The sequence below is a fragment of the Kwoniella europaea genome, chromosome 1 (assembly GCF_036810445.1).
Source record: "Kwoniella europaea PYCC6329 chromosome 1, complete sequence".
Taxonomy (NCBI): domain Eukaryota; kingdom Fungi; phylum Basidiomycota; class Tremellomycetes; order Tremellales; family Cryptococcaceae; genus Kwoniella; species Kwoniella europaea.
Window position 1 is genome coordinate 5,938,004 of NC_089487.1, and position 15,104 is coordinate 5,953,107.

The following is a 15,104-nucleotide window of genomic DNA, read 5'->3' on the forward strand; positions in this document are numbered from 1 at the left end:
CGCTGCTGATGCCACTCAGGATCTGAGGCGAACAATACCATCACCTCCTTGATCAATTGATCAATAAGATACATCTCCCATCAATGTCTTCACCATGTTACGCTCGAATTCTTCCCCACTCTTCAGACCTTTCAAAGGGGTCCGATCAACTTCTCCTCCACCACTCTCCCATACACACTCCCATACACACTCCCATTCACAATCTCGTCAATCAGCTTTCCTCAACCATAACAATAGACTCCCAGTCATAACATCTCTCATAGTGGGATTACTGTTCCTCATATCTCTGTTCTCTCATCCGGACTCATCGATATCCCATAAATTCCAAATACCAGGCATACTACCTTCCAAACCCTCTCATCCTCCCATCATGCAGCTCATAGATCCAGTCCTTTCATCAAGACTCAACTCAACGTACGACCAGTATCTCAAACATTGTCCTAATGGTGCTTTACCCATTCACTCAAATCCATCACTCACTAATTCTCAGAAATTACGATATAACACCCTCAAGAAAAAGGGAAAATATATGTTGGTTACCAATACCAGACAGATACAAGATCACCTACCCGACTTACTCAATACTATCATCATACTTCTGGACTACTTAGGGTATGATCAATTGTATTTATCGATCTTAGAAGGACCTTCATCTGACTGCACCCCTCAAATCATCCAGAATGTCTTAATTCCACTCCTCACCTCTCTTGGTGTACCAAGTGATCAGGTGGTGATCAAGACTGACGAACCTAAGATACATTGGTCGGATCATAACAGAATAGAGAAAATATCTGAACTTCGTAACAGGGCTTTGGAACCCCTATGGCTCAATTCCAATTGGAAGAAAGGAATTAGAAGCGTGGTATTTTTCAATGATGTTTATCTATCTGCTGGAGATATGCTGGAATTGATATATCAACATGATAAGATTGGAGCGAGTATAACGACGGGTATGGATTGGTGGAAAAAGAAACCAGAGTATTATTATGATATATGGGTAGGACGGACTGTAAGTGTTCGGCTTCGACCAACCAGTATAAGGTTGCTACATTGTCGAGTGTTGTTATTGAGCCAATCAGTTGATGAATCTATTGATATTATGTTATAGATCGATAAGGGAGATCTATTCTATCCAATAGATAATCCATGGTGGACCCCATCATCAAATCTATTCCATAATTCCCCAAATTCCAAAAACAAATATAACAAATTACAACCATTCCAAGTTTATTCATCATGGAATGCATTAGCCATCTTATCGCCGGAACCGTTCCTACCACCTTATAACGTACGATTCAGAAGAGGTGCTAAGGAGAAGGGAGAATGTGCTGCTAGTGAATGTACGCTAGTAGCTAGCGATTATTGGAAGGTTGGCTTTCGGAAGGTTATGGTAGTACCGAGTGTTCAAGTGAGTGGTTATGTTCTATCTTGGTCAAGGAATTTATTTAGGACTGATCGAACAATGTTTAGTTGGCATACGAAAGGGATGTAGCCTCTGATATAGTAGATGACTTGACTAAGCAGAAAGGCGATTTAGGCTGGATAGATGGTGTTCCACCTGAACAATCAGATGATAAAGTAGATTGGATAAACAAGTGAGTTAACAGCCTGGGGGCTCTGGTGATATGATGTATGATATGGTGTGGGGCTAATTGAAATTGACCCATCTGAAGACCTCCAGAGAAAGTACGTTGTCATCCATGGCCAGAGACTAACGGCTTAAGTGCGAATGTATGGGAAGAAACTAGATGGGTTGATCCTTGGCTTGACTAAAAGATTAGAAGATTGATGTTATGACGATATGATATGATATTCTTGTAAATGCAGCATTATAAAAGAGACGAAGCAGAGATACTGTAGCCATTTGGGTTCCCTTCTGCGGAGAACAGACAAAAATTCACAACATTCATGATTTCATCAGGTCTCAGATTACTGAAATCGAATGCTATTACTTGAAACACAAAGACAAGAACAAATCGTTCACACAGAGTCCCTATTGATAGTACCGGTATACACACAAAACACTTCTGGTCCTTACAGGACCGTCATAAAAGGTAACTTTCTCATCTAATCTTACTCCTTTCGTCATATGTTTCTCTTTTCTGGCAACGCATTGTCTTCAAACCACACATATCGATCATGACCTACCGGCGTCTCTTATACGCCCTATCATCCTCTTTCACCCCGACTCCATTGTTATTCCTCATACCAGACGGTCCGGAAGGTATATTTCTAGGACCATTCCCATTAGACCTATCCCGTCTATCTCCATCTGGACCTCCTCTTCCAAGACCAAGACCAGATCCAGGAGTATGCCGCTCATTCCGATTTTTATCATCCCTATCCCTATCCCTATCTCGTCTAGTATGGCTAGTGTGACTTCCCTCTCTGCGATCTCTATCACGAGGCGGATGCGAGTGGGAGTGTGAAGGTCGAGTAGGGGTAGAGGCATTAGATGATATGGGGTGTTTGGAAGGTGCGTTGAGAGTTGCTGAGGATGAGGAAGAAGAAGATGGGATAGGACCGAAATGGGTTTTATAAGAGGATAACTCGGTACGAAGGGATTGGACGAGAATGAGATGATGATTCAAGTCGGAGCTGTCAGAATGAAATATCGTTATTGGCTTTAGTTACGGTCCCCAGAAAAGTCTGAAAAGGTAAGTACTGAAAAGGCAACTTACTCTAATGAGGATATCACTTTTCTCGAATCTAGTTACACAAAATAAAAATCAGAGACAATGTATCATGTTTCATGGAGTGATACCCCCAGCTATTCAATCATGAACTAGTAATGCTTGCCTTACTCACCTTCCAAAGCTTTCTCCAGCCTCACTTCTAATTCCTCTTTCCTCCCCGACTCCAATATCATCTCACCTAATTCTTCATTCTCCTTAATCAGCTCTTTAACCCTATCCAGAACCTTCTCCAAATCAATTTGTGATAACCCCGATGCCGGTGATACCACTTTCTTTGAAGATTCTGCTTCGGTACCGCCTTGTACAGTAGCAACAGAAGGACTAAGTGGATTTGGGACGCTCGGAGTGGAAAGTGGCATATCAACGTCCAAAGTCACTTTTGAGGATGTTGCCAATGAGCTTGAAGATGCAGGCTGGGGGATGGGAAGAGGAGAAGGTATAGTAGGAGGTTGTGAAGTTTTGATCGTACCTCTTGTAGGTGGATTGGGACCTAGGAAGGTATATCGTAAAGCTTGATTATCCCTCGTCAATTCCGAGATGTGGGTACGTAGTACTGCTAGGACAGGTAGGAGGGAAGGAGGTATTTCAATAGGTTGGTTGTTAGCAGAACTGAGATTAGGCTGAGTGGTAGATACGGGGATGGTGGGATGCTGAGGGGAGGTTTGCTGAGTCCTCAAAGAGGCTATTTCAGCCTATGGATTATAATATAACCAGGTTTATCAGTTCTATATGAATTTCTTGGGGTTTCCATATGCTGTTGGACTGAAGTGTAGAACAGAAGATCGATGCTCACCATCAACTCATCCCTCTCTTCCTCCAACTCCGAGACTCTTTTCCCCAACCTCAACTCATTAGCACTGGGTATAGCCTTCTCATCGATATTCAACTGTATATTGGAGATATTCGGCAATTTGACTGCAGAAGGTTTCTCGGGACTGCTGAACTATTACATGATATCATCAGTATCTTCTCCATGTGGTTCCCTTCCTGAGAGATTCAATGAAATCTCTGGATCTCACCTCGGCATCAGGATCTATAGTTGATAATGATCAGAGTAAGTTACAATTTCATTATGCCTTTGCGGATGTCATGTATAATATGTGGTATCTTACTATCTGGATCCCTCAGGAGATCTTCAAAGTCCTCGTCCATCGTTTCCACCCTTGATTAATGGAATGTGAATCGCAGAGTGATGTCAAGCTACAAACATATAGAAGCAGAAAGACATTGCAACCCAACATATCTCTACAGTGTAGTACGAGCACGCACGGACAGCAACCCCTCTCGAAACACATGGCATCAATGTGGAGTCCCGCAGATCTACTTCCTCCACTCAAGAGAATCACTGGATGGACGATGAGGATGAGGATGAGCGAGTAAACAGGATATCTGTCAGTCTATCTTCACTTCTCGGCTTGGTCACAAATAGTACACAGAGTGAAATGAGCTACTAGACTACTACACCAAGGCCAGGATACGGAGACTCTCGATTTCAAACTGATCAATTAACAGAGATGAAGATCTACGCTATCAAGATACCTGATCAACCGATCTCCGACGAGGTCAGTCCCTCGACCTACCAATACATCTCGGCATAAGCTGACTAATCAATTTATGAATCAGACTTTTGATAAATTACTGCTACTGATGGAACCACAAGGTCGAGAACGTATAAAGCGATTTCGCCTATGGGATGATGCCCTGCGTTCGTTAGTAGCTAGATTAACGATGACTTGGTATTTGACCGTTGAGGGGTTATTGGTGGATAACAAATTACCGACGTTTGGGAGGAAAGGTAAAGGGAAACCTATATTGGTGGGTCGACTTCCTTTTCTTTTAATAGGCTTATCGAAAATTCATCTCTTTTCGACTTTATTGTATTTATGTCTATCTCCTAGTTTATGTTTATACTAACTCTTGATTCTGACCATCCACCATCACCAGGCTACACCTACCCTCAACCCCCCTTTGGAATTCAACAACACGCATGAATCCGCCTACATCCTCTTGGCAGTCCTTCGATCTCCCTCACCCCTAGCTTGCGTAGGTATAGATATCATGTCACCTGTATCTGATCAAGTGGATACTCAAGAAGGTATATCCGATCAGCTTACGCTCAGGGAGAAATTATCCCTGGCAGGAAAGATGAGCGATCAAGAGAGGAATAAGAGATTGATGAATCTCTGGACGCTGAAAGAAGGATATACAAAAGCTATTGGAGAAGGGATAACCTTCGGATTAGAGAGGATAGAAGTCATACTGGATGAACAGGGTGATGTACAGTGTGTGAAAGTTGATGGGAAGGATTCGGAGGATATTGGTTGGAATTATAGACTAGGGACTGTAGAGGGGAACAGGTGGGCGGTATGGTGGAGAGGTGATGATACTGAGGAAGAAGGAGGGGTGAAAATTGTCGATGTGCGGTGGGAGGAATTTGAGAAGCCGTTGGTGGATTTGGTAGCTAAGTTGGGATTGCAGAATGGACAAGACCATGTATAGTATTTGTAAAATAGTACAGTTGTGTAACGCCCAATATGTACTGTACTGTACGTCCTCAGATACGACTGTTCGTTCGAACAAATCATTCGGACACCTGAAGCACGACTGCGTTCAACAAGTGACCAACCACTTCACCTTAATGTATACATGCTTCTATCTAACGTACAATACCCCATTCACCTCATACAAATCGAACGAACAATCACCCAACTCTACGTTCTATCACTAGAAAGCCAACAATTTTCCTTCCTGACAATGTCTAATGCATTCCACTTGCAGCTTCCAGTATCCTGGCCACATCGCTCCTATCAGCAGGTTCCTTCTGTCCATTCCCGCTGATTCTCGAAATATGTTCATGAGAGTTGGAGCCATGTATGATCCTCTCTGATTCCTCAGGACTAAATAAACTGGTATTGAGGAACTTTTGAACGCTAAAAACGACCAAAGAAGATGGAGTCAGCCTCTTTGTTTGCATTCCACTTAATTAACTTGTCTCCAAACTCACAAATCCCCATCAATCCATCCTGCGGTATCTCTCTTGACCAGCGAACTCCCACCTTTCCTCCAATCTTTCCACTGAACTCCACCAGGACCTTTCCAGTATTTGTCTAGATTCCTCTGCAGATCATCTAAAGTCTTGGTGGCTGATGGAGTCAATTCACCGATTATTCCCAATCTCCCTGTGGAAGTTGCGAATAGTTGATTGGGGATGAGAATGTCTGATGAGGATGTTGGAGGGGCCAGTGAACCTGGAACATCGAATCAGGGGTGTAAGCTGGTGCTCTGAGCGTGGCATCGAGGCGAAGACTAGCTTACCTGGTACGAATCGAGCGATCTCTTCATGTAATCCAAAGGAAGCAGCTGTTTCAGTTCCTTCTTTCAGTCTGAACGTGAGGATGTTCGAGTAGCCCTGTGACATATGATCAGCTTATGAGTCTGCCTTCGGCTGTCAAGTATCCGATGACGACTTCTTGTCGGGAGGGACGTTCTGTAATATGGTGAGAGCCACTTACATCACCAATCACAATACCCTCACCACCATCTCTTACCCTGCCCATCGCGGTGACCTGATGAGTGGCCAAATCCCTCGTATCATCATATATTTTACCACTACCTTCATCAATGCTCAGTACGATGATACTTCGCATTCCGTCTCCTAGAACCAGGCGATCCTCGTTATCGATATCGGACGGTACGACAGTAAGGTGAGAAGCGAGGAAAGCAGATGAGAATGATGATACTTCCGTGAGTGTAGGTGGATTGGGAGAGAGTCTGTTGATCGATACCTATTATTCAACGATCATCATCGATCGAAAATCAGTCCATTTCGGATGAGTACAACCGGATTGATTAACAGTGGATGGCTACTTACCTTACTTCCGGAAGCGACTGCCAAAAACCCATGAACAACTTCCAAATCATATATCGGCCCCTCAACAGTCTTCTCAACTACAACCTTAAACTCCCATTCTTGCTTTTCATTCTGTGAGATATCGATCAACATCAATCTACCATGTTTGACATTGATATAACTATCTTCATCATCATACTCGTCCTTATCTTCCTCGTCAGAAGGTAAGATGGCCGTTCCGGCGCATAGATATTTCTTACCGTTCAGTAAGACGGCTTTGAGAGAGGTTATCTCTTCTTGTGATTTCAAGGGTAATTCAGACAGAGCTGCAACGCATCAAGAACAGTCAGCGATTAATCCTAGCCTTCTTCCTCCCGGAAACAACGTAAAACCTCGATAGAGATCCTGCAGTTGTCTAAATCCCAGGACGAGATGATCAGGTTATACTTACGAGTCAGCGTACTCGAATCCCTCAATTCCATCGAACTGATCTGCAAAACCTCTCCATTCTGACTATCCATCGTCTTCACTATTACCCCATCGACCAGTAGATTCTCGTTGTAAGCTATCAACTTCGTAGCGGATCTATCACCCAGATCGAGCGTCTGGACAGACAATTTCTTGAGCGAGTTGATTTTCGTCAATGATATCCCGGTTGAAGTTGCTAAGACGAGGACTTCGCCGTGGGTGGGTGAAGATATCGATGTCGAGGCGTTTATGTCCTATAGACAAATTGAGCGCATATTCAGTCTGAATGCCTGTTTCTAGAACCGGAAGGGAGGGGTTACCCACCTTCCTGTTAACAGACGAGAAATCTACTCTATCCCCACTCTCAAAAATCACAGACATCCTCTCGCTCAGCCCTATACCTATCACCTTATCATCCCCTACAACCGGTCCAGTGGTAGGACAGATACTCAAAGGTCTGTTACCCAACGAAGACGATTTCCTAGATTTAACGATGATTTCATTGTTAGGTCCCGATGGCTCGAGATCGTAAATTACCAGAGATCCATCACTTAATCCACCTAATAGTTGAATACCGCTCGTTGATGTTGAGCTTGAGCTGAACGGTCTGAGGTGGAGAGAAGAAGGGAAGAATTGTTCGTTGAGTGTAATTATACCTGTTGATCCCGATAGGATTTGGGCCAGGGTATATAGCAAGATCTCGTTTGTCCATGTACCAATAGCCAGAACGGGTGAAGCTAGAGTTGCAGATTGGATGACTGAGACGGATGATATTTCATAAGCGACATTGATTGAGCTGCGGGTCAGAAGAAGATTAGCTACGCTTCGACGTGTAATTACTAGCTGACTCACGCGACGAGATTCAAGCCATTCGGGGTAGCTTCAAAGAGGTTCACTTCACCGCCGCGCTTGGCAATCACGACTAAAGACTCGTATACTTGGGCGGCGATAATTTCCGATTCTTTGTCCAAGTCAATTGATCCGGCTGACAGCCCGCTGGTCACATCTGACCATAGCGCGATGCCATCCGTAGAGACTTGAACAAGTATGTCTGCACCGGGCACGACGCCAGCCGCTATTGTCGGTGACGATGAGACCTGTTCGGCCGTTTCGATCGGACTTATCTCCGGGTCCATCTGAAGAAGCAACGTTGTGAAAGACGTCGAGAGCAGAAGGCGTGGTACTCTGCTGAAACTGTAAGTGACCGGCTGAATCTTCGATATACGGACGACTTACCCTGATGAGTCGGTCAATGACCAGACCCTCTCGACACCATCTATGCCTTCTACGTTCACAACTTCCTCCAATCCCACGCCACTTCGAACGATCCTGAGCGAATTGGTATTTGACGCTCCGGAAGAGATTACCAGGTGTGACTAGTAATGCATGTCAGCTGTTTCGTGGACGAGTGAGAGAACGAGCCAGCTCACCAATCCACCGCCTTCCTCATTTACCGCGCAGAAATCTTTGACAGGAGCGACGTTCATCCATCTTTCTTTGACGTCAACATCTCCCCGCCACTCATTACCTTGATCTTCATGTACCACCGTCCACAATCCTTCTTCAGCTTCGTCTCTCGCTTTTCCTTTACCTTTTCTGGGTCCAGCAGGCGAGGTCGAGGGCTGCACAGTCTCAGGCGAAGGTAGCCGTATTCTCAATAGAGACGAATCGCCAGCGGCTGACGATAAGAAAAGGTACGATGAGTCGAGATATGTCAGGGACGATGGAGGTGAGGCCTATATTCGATCGTAGATGAACAAGCTGGAAACTTCCTTTCTGAAACGAATGATGATGGACTTACCGTTCCCACTTCCACCTTCCTTACTTTGACTGTCCCATTCTGCCCAGTAGCACCTTCAAGTATGCCCTGATTCTTCTCGAATTTCCAGCCAATAGCTATCAATCTACCACACTCATCTCCTATGATAGCACTTGCTCCGGTAGAATGAGCTTCAAGTATACTTGCGCTATCAATCAACCAAAGGAAGTCCTCAGTCATATCCTTTTTGTCGTACTTTATCTAGCTGACTTACGCTAAAACCGTACCAAAACCCTGTCTTACTCTCCAAACAGGTTTCAATTCCCATCTTTCATTCGCCGAATCGCCAATGCCTTTGGAGTTTATACTGGACTTCCTTCGTTTATTCGTCGTACTGACCAATTCAGTCTGAGGTGATCTTCTGACATTCGCACCTCTAGGACTGGTTTGCGTGTTCGTACCCGAAACAGCTGATAACCTTCGTAATGCCTTTGGTGATTGTTGTGTCACACCTAGGTTGTACAATACACTATGTTCATCACCTATGACCAACAGTGAATATTCCTTTTCACCTCCTGAGGAGGAAGGGATAGGTAAGACTCGTCTGGCTGCTGGACAGGAGAATGGAATTTGGTTGAAGTCTGTTTCCTCGGTCAATGTCAAGTTTGAGGATAGAGGTGAGATCACATCGACAGTCCTTGATAGGTCATTGAAGGAATGCGATGAGAGAGATAATGTACGCGCTTGTAGTTGAAGATCGGAAGTAGCTGACAACCATAAAAACGATACGATCGGTCCAGATGATGTCGAGGGAACAGGTAAGAATGATAGGTGAAGCAAGTTATGTTCTCGTATACTATTCGCCAGTAGTCAGTATATCCAATGTCTATTTGGAGAAGAGATAGTAATCAAGTTTGGTATTTCACTCACTTGATATTGAAGTTATCTTTAAAGATCAACCTCTTCCCTTCATCGACCATATTGATGTCACCGGCTGTACTGGCCCTTCTCTTCTTGGCGTCTTTATCTTTTTCTATTTCCAACTCGATACATGATAGCACACCTATCCAGAGACTTACGAGAGCTACATTCTGATGGGCGATTACAGATGTAAAGAACTCTGCCTGACGGAGTGTTGGAGTAGGCGGAGTGAGTTGTATTGAGGAAGTAACGATCAATGAGGGTGTAGGGGAAGTAGAGTATGTTAGGAGTAAGAGATGAGCTGAAGGAGGTGCGAGAAGTACAAGGATATGAGGTCGTGCGCCCTATAGTTCAAATCATATACATGTCAGTGCCACTCAAGAAGGGACGGCCTATCGAGATGGATTGAGTCTGTATCGGTTTCGTGACTGACCTCAACTTCAACCTTTTCTATCCCCACGATGTTCCCCCACACTTCCAGCTCAGTCTGATATACTAGACCCTTTGATTCCACGTCCCATACTTCCACTCGATCCGGTTTGGCAATTACTAATGAAGCGGAGTCTGGCCCCGTGAATCCTGATACTTTGAGAGTATTGAGGATCGGCGTAGGTGTGAGTGCCTATGTGATAGTTGATCAGCAGAGCCATGTGTGACGGTGGATGATCAGCTCACCGAAGCTATATACAGCATTTTAGGTCACTGGTAATCTCTCTGACCAGTACTGGGATACAGGAATGCTGCTATAGATGACGAGATGACACAGGTTCAAGATAAGAGTGATTATCGATCGCGTATCTGTGATGTGAGCTGGTCACCTAGTGATGCATCATTTCATCGCCGATAGCCGGGTGGAGGCTAGTAGGTACAAAGTGAGGGGAAGATGTAAGCAGCATCGGAGAAGACTAGTCACGTGATCGTGCTACTGTGGTGAGTTACCGGCAAAGGAATGTTCCCCCTCAAGCGAAATTGCAGGTTGAAATGAGAGTGAAATTGGTGTTGATGGGGTTGGACGACAGAGGCGGTCACAAGCGAAAGACAGTAGTAGTAACATACACAAATATACTTCCCTACTACCACCCCATCTCATCATACACCATACATCCTATACTTCTCAACCTTGTCGTAGCTCCCCCAACATCATCATCCTTGTCTGTACCACTCGCTTGATCACGAAAAAAGTAGAACAGTAATCCAGACTGGATGCCCCAAAGATAGGCATCAAAGGGATCCTCTTTGATCAAAACATAATGTCACAACCTCAAGCACCACCAGGCTTACAACATTCGACATCGAGTCATTCGGTGTCAAGCCTCGGTACGAACAACAGAGGTAACCCCACTACCTCTAACCCCTCTCAGAACATCAATGCCAATGTTAACACGAAGAAACGTAAAGCTTCACCACCACCACCTCTGAAAGAGCGAAAACAATCTGTACCTATTGACCCCTCGACGGATGATGATGCCGCATCTACAATATCCAGAGCACCAAGGGAGAGGGAACCGAAGAGGACGAGAGTCCATTTCAGCTGTGTGGAATGTCATAGGAGGAAACAGAAATGTGATAGAAAAGAACCATGTTCACAATGTGTCGCTAGGAGAGTGCCGCATTTGTGTAGACCTTTCTTGAATGGTGTGGAGGATCCTAACAAGTGAGTGCGAGTGAGCGAACAAGTGCATCCTGTCGTCGTCTACCAGATGATGTTAGCATCTGTGTTTCATCTGTTTTCGACTTGCGTAACAGTGATCATTTGTAACATGCACTGATAGTGATCTCAAATTTAGCAATTCCGATGTCCATGCTCGACTCAACACAATTGAATCTCTCCTATCCCGCTTAGTCACCTCCTTACCTCAAGCGATGTCCACCCGACCATCTAACGGGAACTACGTACCTACCGATGCATCCTCACCCGACGTTCTGGGACTGACAGCAAGTGGAGAAGAGATATTCCATCCTCACGCTACTCCGCCTAACGAGGGTAGTGCAGTTCAGAGAGTACCTATGCCTCATAAACCACCCCCATCAGGTCTATTCCCCAGCAACATGAGCTATACCACTCCCCCGGGGCGATCAGGTTTTGGATGGGGTTTAAGGGAAGGAAGGAGGATTTCATTGACGACGGACGATAATCAGGATCTGAGGGATATCTTACAGACATTGAAGGAAAGTGGGATAGGCAAAGGTCATTTGGAATGGTTGATTGCTGGTGTACCTGGGCGAAGGATGGCTGATGGACTGGTTGAGCTGTATTTCCGGTGAGTATACGCACATTTGAATATACATAGGTGGAATTATTGATGATAGGCATGTTCATCGTATAGCGATATAGAGTAAGCTGGAAATTGCTTTGCCAACGGGAGTTGTAATTGAGCTGATTTGGTGTTCTATCGTAGCTGGACGAGATATAAGATGAACAAAGCCAGTTTTATGCGACGATATAACAAGTTCTTCGATCATATAGGAAGGAATCCAACTTGCCCAAAGATAGATGCCGATACGTTGAAATGGTTGCCTTTGATGTTCATCGTGGTGAGTTGTAGGATCTCAGATACGATCTCATAGGGTTCGTGCTCGCCTTATGGGCGATAGCTGACGGATCTGACTTATAGCTCGCCATTGCTACCTTGTCTGCACCGCACGAACTTGTACCTCGAGACGACCAGCTTGGATGGTCCAGACGATTTTATGGATCAGCACGAAGTGGCTTAGAATATGCCAAGGCGTTACAGAGGGATAATCTGGATGTGTTGTTCGCTGGTCTTCTCGCCTCGAGATATATGTGAGCTCTCACTCTTGTATCTTCCCCATGACTTTTGTAGCTAATCTGTGATTCTTAGGTTACTCACTCGACGTCCAGCTGAAGGTTCTACACCATTGACAACAGCGTTCCAAGTCGGTCTATACAGAGATGGAACAGTATTGAACCTCACCGATAAGAAGGAAATCGAAATCCGACGACGAGCTTGGTCAATGTTATACCATCTAGATCGAACCATATCTTTACTCGTCGGTAGACCAGCAAGCATCAGCGACGCACATACGGATACTCAGATCCCCGCGAATCTAGATGACGAAGAAGTAGAATCGGGCGATTTCGATCCTGCGGGACATCCCTTGACTGTACCTACGGAGTATACATATGTGATTGTCAGGTGAGTATCAAATCAGCTACATTGGATCTTTTCTGTTTCCGAGAATAGTGGCTGGAAAGCTGATCTTCCGTTCAAATTGTGATAGACACAAACTTGCCGAAATCATGGGTAGAATAGCCTATCATACTTTTGCTATCCAATTACCAGATTACGCAATGGTCTTGAATTTAGATCGAGAACTATTGAGTTGGAGAGATGCTTTACCGCCTTTCTTCTCTATGTCAAATCCTGATACCTCTTTGGACTCCAAGCACCCTTATCTGTTTGTTCAGAGACATCTGTTAGCTTGTGAATGGTATTATACGAGGATCACATTAAATAGGTAAGCTCGCTGCATTCAGCTGGCACTGAAGTCCAAAACTCTTAGCTGATGATGGATATATTAGGCCTTACTTGCTGCGAAGAAAACCTCAAGATAGCCGATATGCTTATTCGAAGAATGCGGCTATCGAATCTGCTCGAGCGGATTTGTTGAGCAGGAGATCATTCGTCATGGAGAAGGGTAATTTGATTGTGAACAGTGGTGGATATAGAGTGTGAGTGGATAACGTCTCGCGAGTTTCATGTGGTTTGACTGACTGGATTTGATTTAGGCTCAACTCGTATATGGTATTGGGTGTAACAATCAAACGTAAGCTCGGTATTCATGGGAGAGCTCCTGCTTGCAGTACTGATTTTGCTTGTGTGTCATAGTCGATCCCGACTCCCCACAAGCTGATGAGCTCCGGCAACTCCTCAACGTCGTATCTGGTCGAAGTCCCGATGCCCAAGGAAAAATATCTGAGCCATTGGTGAAAGAAGAGCTGGCTATAGTTGAATTCCTCACTGCTAAATCGCAATCCATTAATAAACCCAGAATATCCCTCACAAGCTCAGGAACCGTTGCAGGACCAACTTCTAGTGGAACGGGCAATAAAGAAGAGGATCAAACCCCTGTGGACTTGTTACTTGGTTTGGCCAAGACTCGATCAGGTAGACGAGCAGCCGAGGAAGAGAAACGTCAATTGCGCTTACAAGCTTATCGTGAAATTGAAGAACAACGTCAAGCTGCTCGAAGAAACTCAGGTGCTCAGAATATCTCTAGTCCATGGGGGTATATCGCACCTTCCATGCCTGGATTAGATGTTCAACAGCCTTTCGGTAATGATGAGAAAAGAGTGCCGAGACCTTTACAACCACCCACGAGAAGATCGGATGGGAGTGTACCGGATAGTACGAATTGGTCACCCGAATTGGCGTTTAGTCTCACGACTCAGTCCAATACTAGTAACAGTAGTAGTATAGGACAAGTAAAGGGTAACCGACCTTCTTCAGCTGGACAGATAGGATATCATCTCAATAATTCGCCAACCAATTCAATGGGTTCTCAATCGCACCAACAGCAGCAACAGCAACAGAATGGGTTGATATCGCCATTCGGTAACTTAAGTTCGTCATCTTCCACAGGAGCGAATGCGAATGGAATGAATGGAATTGCAATCAATACGAATAATGAACAACAATTTTCGTTCCCTGAACAAAGTTCACAATCTCAACACCAACAATCATTCAATGATAATAATGGGAATAATCAATTTGGTAATGCTTTATTGGATTCATTCGATTTTAGTGATTTGGGATTAGGAGGCAATACTACTTCTTCCAATAACAATAATAATAATAACTTATTAGGTGATATGAACAACAATAATGCGAACGAGGGTATTGGTAGTGGTGGTGGTGGATTGGGATTAGGATTTGATGGGTCGGGATTCAGTCTTGATTTGGGTGGGAATGGAAGTTTCAATCCTTTTGCTTTACCGCAAACTGAAGAAGGGTGAGTAAACTCTATAATCTGTCCTACCTCCATCCAGGCTTGTTCATCACAAACACCCTGCAACTCAGTTGCGAGGGAAGATGGGAAGAAAATATACTGATTGATATTCGATTGTTTCATCCCGGACTAGGAACGAACCGATGGCGGAAGATGATCAAACTATATTCTTGAATTACATTTTGAACAAATTCGCCAATGCTCAGCCTGATACTTCTTAGTAGGACGAAGAGACGGAGGGTACAGCGGGATGCACGATCGAGAATAGGGAGAGCAAACTTTGTATCATAGTGTAACAAGTAGAAGAAATGATTATTGATGATGTGGAAGTCAACAGAGCAAATTATAGTATGAGCTCAAGTATAAGGGGTGAAGAGGTAGTAGTCGGATAGGAACGAGGAAAATATAATGGCAATGATCTTATGTTATCTTATGCAAC

At 44.5% G+C, this 15,104-nt stretch overlaps 5 protein-coding genes across 5 annotated transcripts; 3 read left to right on the forward strand and 2 right to left on the reverse strand.

The window, feature by feature from the left end:
• Window positions 1-94: 94 nt before the first annotated feature.
• Window positions 95-1,773, forward strand: V865_002260 (uncharacterized protein; the record flags this gene model as incomplete). The annotated part of the gene is made up of 4 exons (XM_066226063.1): window positions 95-1,009; window positions 1,109-1,408; window positions 1,471-1,595; window positions 1,674-1,773. The coding sequence occupies 4 exons, from the start codon at window positions 95-97 to the stop codon at window positions 1,771-1,773; spliced, it is 1,440 nt and encodes a 479-aa protein (XP_066082160.1).
• A 371-nt stretch (window positions 1,774-2,144) lies between these two features.
• V865_002261 (uncharacterized protein) lies at window positions 2,145-3,848 on the reverse strand (the record flags this gene model as incomplete). The annotated part of the gene is made up of 6 exons (XM_066226064.1): window positions 2,145-2,598; window positions 2,682-2,709; window positions 2,809-3,388; window positions 3,490-3,639; window positions 3,716-3,729; window positions 3,809-3,848. The coding sequence occupies 6 exons, from the start codon at window positions 3,846-3,848 to the stop codon at window positions 2,145-2,147; spliced, it is 1,266 nt and encodes a 421-aa protein (XP_066082161.1).
• Window positions 3,849-4,210: 362 nt separating this feature from the next.
• On the forward strand, window positions 4,211-5,195 carry V865_002262 (uncharacterized protein; the record flags this gene model as incomplete). The annotated part of the gene is made up of 3 exons (XM_066226065.1): window positions 4,211-4,258; window positions 4,320-4,511; window positions 4,641-5,195. 3 exons carry the CDS (start codon window positions 4,211-4,213, stop codon window positions 5,193-5,195), a joined length of 795 nt encoding a protein of 264 aa, XP_066082162.1.
• Window positions 5,196-5,454: 259 nt separating this feature from the next.
• On the reverse strand, window positions 5,455-10,387 carry V865_002263 (uncharacterized protein; the record flags this gene model as incomplete). Its single annotated transcript, XM_066226066.1, has 15 exons — window positions 5,455-5,626; window positions 5,701-5,944; window positions 6,012-6,105; window positions 6,209-6,481; window positions 6,568-6,872; window positions 6,998-7,268; window positions 7,339-7,810; window positions 7,867-8,199; window positions 8,251-8,390; window positions 8,445-8,750; window positions 8,816-8,981; window positions 9,048-9,629; window positions 9,704-10,038; window positions 10,128-10,316; window positions 10,370-10,387. 15 exons carry the CDS (start codon window positions 10,385-10,387, stop codon window positions 5,455-5,457), a joined length of 3,900 nt encoding a protein of 1,299 aa, XP_066082163.1.
• A 557-nt stretch (window positions 10,388-10,944) lies between these two features.
• On the forward strand, window positions 10,945-14,886 carry V865_002264 (uncharacterized protein; the record flags this gene model as incomplete). Its single annotated transcript, XM_066226067.1, has 10 exons — window positions 10,945-11,348; window positions 11,482-11,955; window positions 12,094-12,229; window positions 12,310-12,479; window positions 12,538-12,852; window positions 12,938-13,174; window positions 13,239-13,388; window positions 13,446-13,483; window positions 13,546-14,668; window positions 14,799-14,886. 10 exons carry the CDS (start codon window positions 10,945-10,947, stop codon window positions 14,884-14,886), a joined length of 3,135 nt encoding a protein of 1,044 aa, XP_066082164.1.
• Window positions 14,887-15,104: the final 218 nt, after the last annotated feature.